The sequence below is a fragment of the Pituophis catenifer genome, unplaced genomic scaffold (assembly GCF_029215685.1).
Source record: "Pituophis catenifer annectens isolate HBS135680 unplaced genomic scaffold, rPitCat1.0.hap2 SCAF_2, whole genome shotgun sequence".
NCBI classification, from domain to species: Eukaryota; Metazoa; Chordata; class Lepidosauria; order Squamata; family Colubridae; genus Pituophis; species Pituophis catenifer.
The window spans coordinates 241,957,985-241,967,695 of record NW_027256882.1 but is presented as its reverse complement, the minus strand read 5'-3'; the positions used below and the strand labels follow the sequence as shown (position 1 = coordinate 241,967,695).

At 48.8% G+C, this 9,711-nt stretch overlaps 1 protein-coding gene across 1 annotated transcript in view; it reads left to right on the top strand.

The window, feature by feature from the left end:
- Positions 1–4,917: 4,917 nt before the first annotated feature.
- The window catches only part of PRDM6 (PR/SET domain 6), an 84,904-nt gene continuing 80,110 nt past the window's right edge, over positions 4,918–9,711 (top strand). Inside the window, exon 1 of the mRNA XM_070935697.1 lies at positions 4,918–5,482. Coding sequence (XP_070791798.1) covers positions 4,918–5,482 — 565 coding nt within the window. The remainder of the gene's footprint in view (positions 5,483–9,711) is intronic.

Sequence of the window (9,711 nt, the reverse complement as noted above, 5' to 3'; positions counted from 1 at the left end):
TTCACATCCTTTGCCTAGCGGCCCCCCAAAATCCCTCGATCTCCAAAGGGCCCTGCAGGAGAGGAGCGGGAATGGCTTCTGGATAAATGTCTCTATTAATGAATTATTAAGTTCGCTCTCCTGACCTTAAAAGTAGAATGAAGAGGCGCCCAAGGCTGGAAAGGAAACTGCTGAAGCCTTTATCGGTCTCCTGTCAGAGGCGCTCGACCATTTGTCTTCCCCATCAGATTGGGAGAATTAATTAATATGAAAAGAAACTTTTTTAATTGCGTGTCAAACGAAATCAGATAGGGCCTCCCAGATTCAACGCCTTTTTTTTACGGTCTTCGTTTCGGCCAGGTTGTTTCCTTGCTTTTCTCAAGAAGAAAGCATTAAGAGAGGAGAGGAAAGGGGGGGGGGGGCAGAAGATATGCAATATTCCCATGGAAAAAAAATGATGGATTTGGGCAGTTAATTTATCGATCCTGGCTCCTCTTCCTGCTTGTTTTATTTTAGAGGTCATTAATCAATGAAGAAAAACACCACCGCATTTCACCTTTTTGCATGTAATACACTTCGCCTTTCCTTATTTATTTCTCTGGGAATGGATTCCTAACAAATATTCGCCAATCGATTTGGTGTGGGCGGTGGATTTTTTATTTTATTTTATTTTATTTATCAGAAGTGTGCGATCGCTTTCGAGAGGGTCGATGTGATTTGTTTCTCTGTTCGCCCTACAAATAATAATCATTAAAAAAAGAAAAAGAAAAAGAAAACCCCGATGAGAACTCGAGGGGCGGGTGGGCGCGTGCCTGGGCCGGAATACTAAATCTGCGACCGGGAGTGGGAGGGGGGGGCTCTTACGACCTCTGTAAGCCCGGAAGCTGCTTTCTGAAAACAAATAAAGGGAGAAACCCCAAAAGCTTAGAGAGGAAAAAAAAAAAAGAAAAGAAAAGCGAGATTTAACCGAGGGTGGCCTTGCCTTGACGGGAGCAAAGAAAGGGGTCACTGCCTGGTCGCACTTTGGCTCCGGCGACTCATCGCGCTGGTTTTTCCGGAGGTCCACAGTGTCCCACCCACCCGCCCTGTCACGCTTTACCAGAGCAATTGCTGCTCCATCTTCTACCGAGACCGTCGAGACGCCTTTTGCCATTGCCTCCCCCGTTCTTAGCGGACGCTTGCTTGGCTTCTGTTGAAGCCGAGATCCAGGCGCCTTTGAAGGAAGGGAAAGTATATAGGAAAAAGGAAGGAGGGAAGGGTATTTCTCCGTCCGAGGTCGCTCGCTCGCCCGCCCGAGTTATATTGGGGCTGCAGTTCCCCTCATTCCCCGCCAGCATGCCTCACGAAGGGCTCAAAGGAAGAGGGTGTGGAAAAACTTGGTACTCAGAGGCGGCCTTGGAGTTTTGGGGGGGGTTTCTTTAAAAAAAAAACAACAGCCATCGAAGATAGCTATTGCCTTAATGCATTGTAAGCCGCCCTGAGTCTACGGAGAAGGGCGGCATATAAATTGGACTAATAAAATAAATAAATAAATAAAAATAAAGATGGGAAGAAAGATCCGCGCCTCTGCAGGCCGGCGCTTGGGGGGAAATTGAGCCTAGTTGATGGGGTGGGGGACACACCGACAAATCTGGCCTTTATCCTTCAACATTCAGGTTGTGGATCGCGGATCTTCCCCCAGCGCTTCCCCCCCAGCCTCCCACCCCTCCTAAACGGTTCGGTGAGACTTCGCTTGAGCGAAGAGCCTCGTGCCGATCCGCCGGCTTCGGTTCTCCTGTTCTCCAGCTTCACCTGGAAGCCAAATGGAGCTATTGGCCTTCCCTTCTCTCGCCTGACCCTCTTTCCTTCCCCCCAACCTCCCCCCACACTTTGTAAGTTCGGTGAGTTTCCTCGCGTGTCTTAAACATCGTGGTTATATTGGAAGCGGCGGGGCGGGGCCATAAACGAAACCAGAGGTTTGTACTAAGGGACCGTAGAGGTAGACTTGGACTATTGCTTTCGAGTGGATTGAAGTTGACGCCTCAATTTACTCGGGAGTGATTTTTTTTTTAATTCACAGGACCCTCTAAGGATCTTTGCGCTCTTAGACGTCGAGAAAAGAACCGCCTTGGGTTCTTTTCTCGATGTTTAATAGCTCCCCTTCCGCTTCGCTCTCTAGTTGGTCCCTATTCACGTTGATCTAAAACTTCTTACTCTTCCAGTGCGGCAAAGAGCAATACCGTATGTCAATATCTTTAAAAGGCGATGGCCGGAGAAGAAGCAGCGAGAAATCGTTGTCCCGAACACCTCGAATGAATCAAAGGCAACAAGAAGGCTACAGAGATCCATTTGACATCTCCGAATGGGTTTGGCATTCGAGAACAGACCTGGTGGATCCTTTTCCCTCGCTCGCCTCCTTGGTTGATGTTTTTGCCTTTTTAACTTAGGTGTTATCAATCTGTCCCGGGAAAAAAAAAATGATGGATGCCCTTGTCACAAGGTCTCCAGTCAAAACATTTCTTTTCGCTTTTAGCCCTTCGCTGCTCTGTTCAGATTTGTGTGAAAATGCCCTTCCTTAGACACAGACGAAAACTAAACAGCGTCAGAATTCCCAGGCTCCCTCCAAAAGAGCCAAGTCGACAAATGGCAGAGAACCAGTTGTGCAAAGCAAAATAATAATAATAATAATAAAATAGATTTATGAAGAGGGTTCTAGTGTGAGAAGGGCTCTGGGAACGGCATTGTGCAGAAGAGAAAGGTTAACTTACTTCTGGTTAATTACTACCCATAAATTAATCCAATTAATTGCCTGCGGTGGAAAGTCTTCCCCGGTTATGGAAGCTTCCCGACCATTTCTAGAATAGAATTCCGTTCCCGTGATAATGTACGGCTGAAATAATAAGGCTGGATAATTGACTCCGATTATCAGCTATTGCCTCCAATCTTAGATTTAACCAACCTGACTCAAAGGGTAAAGCGCGAACCTATTTATAATCCAATTGCCCCCTTCTCCACACACAATTAGATACGGCCGTCGGGTTCCCATTTATTCGTGGGCAAAAGAGCGAAACGCTTCTCCAAAGTGCTTCCTAACCATCACTTTCATAGATTAGGTCCTGGTGGAAAATATCGCGGGGGTGAGGTGGGGGGCGGCCATACAGACACCCCCCCCCCGCCCCCGTCTGGGAAAGGAAACTCAGGCTTCTTTGGAGCACAATAAGCGGCCGTGCCCAAAGCTTAGTCTGGCGTGGGCAACCTCGACTTGAAGGCTGGGCCGAGATGCGGATCTCCGGGCTCTTCTTGGCAAGCCACGTAAAGGGCTACATGGGAAAACAAGCAAGCGCCTGAATTGTTCCGAAAACGGAACTTGACTTTAGCTGAGGGTCTGACAATGGCAGTAGGGTCCGGGGGGGGGACCTCGGGGGGGGGGGAGGAAGAGGAGGAGGAGGAGGAGCGGGGCAAGTCAAAGGCCGAGGGGGACCAGCATCTCCTCCCTGACGCCACTTCGAAGATGAGCGAAATGGCCCGTTCACACGCCCAACGGATCCGCTTTTGCTCTTCGGCCATTTCGTTCTCCACGAAATCTGGGCGACCTGAGGCTCTTGCAGGGACGTCCTTTGCTCTCTTATGGGAACCGAGAAAGTCCCCGGAAGAAGCGGAGCTGCCTCCAGCTCCGCGTGCCGTCCGCGTGTCCACCTCAGGAACTCGCGAAGGGAAACGGCGGCAGCGGCAGCCTTTCCCTCTTCGGCTCCGCACGCTCGCAACTTCAGCCGCCCCCCCCCCAATCCCAGAAGCGGGATGGGTGCGCGCGCACGCGCGTCTTTGCGCGGGACTATGAGGGAGAGTCGTGAGGCGTGGGGGGGGGAGAGAGAGGGGAGGAAGGCTGGGAAAAAAGCGCGGGGCTTCTCGGTCCCAGATCCGGCACTTTCTCCCGCTCCCCTCCTCCCCCGCCCGCTCTCTCCCCCCCCCGCCGCGCTCGTGTTTGGTGCTGTCGTCAAACCCACGTGGCTCGCCCAAAGGCGGCCAAGCGCGCTGAACGGCGCTGAGCCCAGCCGCCTCAGCCGAGCAGCCACAGCAAAGAGCGCGCTGAGCCAGCCAAGAGGCCAGCCGGACTCTCCCTTGCCGGGTTAACCGACCCTCCCGCTCCGGCTTCTATTGCTTCTCGCCTCCCTCCCTCCCTCCCGGCCCAGGTTGTTGAGAATCGACCTCCCTCGTCCTTTTCGCCTCTTTTGGACCCGGAGAGTTTCTTCTCCAGTTCAGGTACAGAAGGAGAGGCCCGGCAGCCGGCATCCTCAGGCGGAGGGGAGGGGAGGGTGGGGGTTTGCCCGTCAGGCCGCTGGCCTTCCAGACCGCGATCGGATGAAGTTTGCTTTCCCGCGAGCCAACTTTCTCGCCGCGGAGCCGGGGCAGGGGCTCGCTTGCTTGCTTGCCTCGAGATTTGCTGGCTCGGCTCTTTTCTATCCCCCCCCCTTTCCCGTTTCGGATTAGGGTGCGGAAATCAGAGGGCTTTCGACTGTTGGGGGGGAAGCTGGGGGTGACCTCCCTGGGTTGGAAGGGAAGAGGTCGGGTGGGAGGATGCGGTAGGATGCGCAGAAGGGCGGTGGGAAAGACGGACGGGAATAAAGGGGACGATTCCAACGCAGAGGAGCGGGAAGTTTTGGGGTGAGGGTGGGAGAGAGGAGACAGGTCAAAGTGTCCGGGTCCCTCCCCCATTTCTTCCCCCCGTGACAATTGGGGGGGGGGGTCTGCCCTGTCAGGCTCTGCGCCTGAACCTGAAGGAGCTTCCCCAGTTCTCAACAGTGCCGGGAAAATCTCGGGTGGGCTGTCACTAAAAGATACAGCTTCTCTCCTGCCCGCACTTGTCCAGTGGACTGACACCCACCTGGGTGACCAAAATCCCGCCAGAACCTCTCAGCTCTCTTTCCCCCCTCCTTCCTCCTCCTCCCCAGACTCGCAGAGATGCTGAAGCCCGGCGACCCCGGCGGATCAGCTTTCCTCAAGGTGGACCCGGCTTACCTCCAACACTGGCAGCAGCTTTTCCCACCCAGCAGCCAACTGAAAGGCGGCGTGGGGCTGCTGGGCCATCCCCTTCAGGCGCCCGAAAGAGTCGTCGACCCAACCTGTGACAACCTCCGGCAGCTCCCGGCCTCCCTTTCTTCGTCCACCTCCTCGTCCTCGTCCTCCTCTTCTTCTTCCTCCTCCTCCTCCTCTTCTTCCACTCCTTCGTCCGCCCCATCTTCGTGCGCCGTCGCCTCCCTGGCCACCTTGACTTCGCTGCCGATGTCGCAGATCCCGGTCTTTGGGCCGATCCAAAGCTCCGATCCCGCGGCTGGAGCCTCGGTCTCGCTCTTGCAGACCAAGGACTTGGGAGGGGGCGGCGGTGGCGGCGGCAGCCTGGCCAAGTGCAACGAGAGGGGGGCGTCCAGGTTTCGCTGCACCGCCGAAGAACTGGACTATTACCTCTACGGGCAACAGCGCATGGAGATCATTCCCCTCAACCAGCACACCGGGGACCCCAACAATCGTACGTACCCACCGAGTTTTCTCTAGGCAATGGGGTCCTTTCTTTTCTCAAGTGCTTTGAGGCCTCCCATCCAAATTTGTTCCTCCACACAGCCGAGCTCTGTGGCAAACTTGCACAAGTTTTACTCCGGAATAAATTTTGTGCGAATCGGCTGGTAGGGAATTTCATGCAGCAAGATCACAATCAGAATCACTAGCATATAGAGGATCACCCCAAATCCACTCTTAAATGAGAGGCATAGGACTAAATCTCCTAGGTATCTCAAATATGCCTACAGTTTACTTTAAATTAAGCAGGTCCGAAAGAAGCTTTCAAACAGGCCTTTCCACCTTTGCATTTTTCAGGGCTCCCTGTTCCACGCAGCGGGACTCCCTTCTCCAAAGTTTCATGAATTTAAGAAGTAAGCTTAAATTAAATCTTGGACAACGTTGTTTCGCCACAACTGTTCTCTGGAAAACGTAGTTATCCCCTAGTAGGTTGTTTATCAAAGCTTTACCTTACTGTAACTTTATTGAAAATGAGTGGTTTTATTTAACTGTATTTACTTTCAAGGTTTTCTTCTTAATGGTGTAGCAAGAGAGTTGGAAAGACTTGAGAATACAGCCAAGGAGAAGAAATTTAACTTTTTTCATCATCTTGTTTGGAAATATCATATACCTTTTACTCTTGTTCATTTCATTTAACATCGAGGTTTTTCTGGGTTTTCCTCGCTAGTGGCCAAGCTGTTTTATAGGAAGTTAGTTTTCAAAAGTATAAATCTCAGAAGTATAATTGAGACTCAAAACTCAACAGGAATTGCAGAATGAAATTTTAAATTAAAAGAGTAATAATTTATTTTACAGAACACAAGGGTGAATTATTTTTTGATAGTTTTTCTTCCCCCCTCCCAAAATACAGATTTTGACAGAACACCTTTTTTCCCCAGAATTGTAGTTTGCACTGCATTTGCTTGCACTATGGATGGCGTTTGAAATTGTTTAAAATCTTTTTAGTTATCTTAAATGGCAACATAATGAAACCCTGTAAATATGTGAAAAAATATACAAGAGAAAGTACAATATAGTTGTACTTTCCTTTCTTCTTATTTGTAGTATTTTAAGTTAGTTGTTCTTCAGCCCAGTGAAACATTCTACTTCAAACTGTATGACTTACACTTTCACTATATTTCCATGGAAACAAATGCAATCAAGTTAGGAGAGTAATTAATTGTATTTGGGGCTCGAATGGGTATAGATCTGTGTGGCAGAAGAATCCATGTAAAGTCTGCGTAAGAATACTTTAATTCCAACGTTAGAAACCTCATCAATTTAATTCTAAAAATTATGGTTTATATTGCCAAGTTGGTGGGACAGAAAAGTAGCAATCACTCAAACAGATATTTCCACTTGAAACTAAAACTTCCTTCCAAACTTACAGAAATTTCCCAGTTTCCCATACAACTTATTGTGATAACAAGGTTGCACTAGCACTGAATTTACATAAAAGTAAATGTCTTCAGAGGTCAGAGAATTGAAATAGCCTACTTGGAAGTAAGCCCCAGGTTGCATAGTTCTCCGCACTGCGGAGTGAGCCAAATCCGACCCATGTTTACTCTAAATCTAGGAAGAGAAGAAGAGCACAGTAGTAGATGTTTTTCTTCGCCCGCAGTCAATGGAGTGGATATTACACGGGAATGGAATTACAATGGAATATTGTAATCTTAGCAGTTCTCTTTTTAAGCGTCCTCTGAAAGCGAGGCGTCACTTTGGATCAGTTTCCAGCATTTCCCAGAGGCTCCTCTTCCGATCCTGCCTTGTTGCGTATCACCTGATGGCGCAGCGGGTGGTTTTCCCAAGAAGCGGAGGGAGTTTAGAGAGAAGCGATCCCATATTGGCATCATAAATTAAGAGACTCCGAGAGGCGCTTTTAATTGCTAGCATAGATACCGGAGCTTTACTTCTCGTAGACCGAAATCGGTAATTCGAGAGAGGAAGGGCTATTCTAAAGAGCAAACTGGTGAATTTAAAAGGAAAAGAAAAAAGAAAAGCCACTTCCTGGGATCGAACTGGCTCTCTTCTCTTTTTGTTCGAAATTAAGTTTTTTTCGCCCTTCTTCCCAGATAGGCTTGCAAGAGCCACCAGGTGGCCTTCAGTCGCTCCAGAGGGTGGCTCGATCTAGGCAGTGGAGCTCAGCTCCACGCGTGGGGCGGATTTGGGCTCCAGCGAGGCAGCGGAGCTCGCGCCAACCCCACTCCGGTCCTCCCCCATCCCGAACCTCGGCTTCGACCCGGCCCTCTCCTTTCTCTTTCCCTCCCTGAAAAAAGAGTCCGATAATGTTACCGAAAGGATTTTCTTCCGGTCATTGGGCGGCAGGCCAAGTCTAGAGCCCTGGGCTAAGGTTGCTGGTGGATCGGGCCGTCGATGCTCGGACCTCGAGCTCAACACTCCTTTTCATTCCCTGTGATCGCCACTTCGTCGCCGAGTATGTCTGTTCTATATCGTAAAGAGGGTCCCAAATTCTTAGAGACCGACAAAAAACGGGGGAGGGGGGTTCCATCAAAAGACTGGGGCGACTAGGGACCGTCAAATGACTGGAGCAAGTCTGGGAGGAGGGAGGGTCCCTCTCTACTGTGGGTGAAAATGCGATCTACTGCAGAAGAGCTGGCGCTTGCTCTTTGAAGGGACCTAACTTTGGCGGGGTGGGGGAACCTTGCGAGCTGGCGAAGACGAAGGCCACTAGAGCTGAGCGAGAGACCTCCCCTCTCCTCCTCCTCCCGCACCGGCCCTTCTGGTGCCCAAATGAATGAAGCTCCTTTTTTTGTTTCGCTGCTTTGTTTCCACCATCTCGCTTGCTGTCCGGTTCGTTCGAATGTGCCCATTGCTCGGAACAAGAACACTTGGACGTACGTGCCCCTCGCTCCATTTAGTAGCAAACGCAACACACGACTTCTATTGCAATTGGAAGAGAATACTTCTGAAACCACCCAGGTTTCTGGCTGGGACTGGAGACTAAATAAAAAAATAGTTAAGTATTTAGAAGTCCCGGGTCAGAAAGTCAGAAATTTTGGGAGAGGGGGGCTAGTCTACTATCTAACACAAGGACTTCTGCTTGTTGATGGTGCCTTCATTTGCTTTCCCTTATTCCCCATCATTAATCTTGTCCTTGACTGTTGTAAAACACATATTTTTGTCACCCTTAGCCCAGTTAAAGCAAGTTATTGGATTGTCATTTAGCACTCTTACCCAAAACACATTTACTAATTTTAGTGGCTCTTTACTCCATGGATGGAGTCTAAACCCTAATTAGTTGAGTAGAGTTCCAATATTTCACTTAATTAGGATACAAATCCAGCTGTCAGTAACACTATTCACCTTAAATGCTTTCCAGGCAAAATACAAACTGGAATGCTAAAATTTAATTAAATCTGTAGTGCAAGCAGAGGAAAAAGTTGCAGGGTTTCATCCTAGATTAATACTAATTAACGTACTCATTATATCACCAATATCGTTACTATCCATTATAATATAATGCTATTTATTATTATTGACATTAATATATGAAAGTGACAATGGCATGATGCCATGTAACTTCATAGGTTTCTGTCGAGGCATCTGTTTTGCTGCGTGACAATGATTCCATAACATGAAGAGTAGCTAATTTACAATTTCACACTTTTAAAAACCATAAACCGTCATTACTTCACTTACACATCGACTTCCAGATAAATAGACACTTGACTGCTGTCTTTGGCACTTAGGAATTTCCAGTTCTTGACATAAATTAATTTGAGGTTAAGGTGGAGAAGATATTGCCCGGACAGATTGATTTTTATTTATTTCTTTCAAACATTGAAGGTTTGCTGTTTCTGGCGGAAATATTCTAGCAAGGAGATCACAGCACATTGAAAGAACTGGGAGTGGAATGGATTCGGTGAAATGAGCAATCTGGGTCTGACGTTGTAAAAGGTTTAATGCACCCCAAATTTTCTGAGTTACGAAGGTGCGTTTTTCACGGGAAATGAACAGAAATCCCGACCCTTCTCTCTTTCACGGCGTCCACGCGAGTAAACAAGTTCGGTGCTTTTAAGGAAGTGGCAGGTTTCCTATCCTAAGATTTTCAAAGAAGGAATAATCCAGACAAAACATTTTGGCCTGGCGCAATTATTTCTACCCCACCTTTAAGTTGCTTTACTGATGACTATAAGTTAAAGAGAGCCCCCCCCCACCTTTCCGTACTGAAAGGAAGGGCAG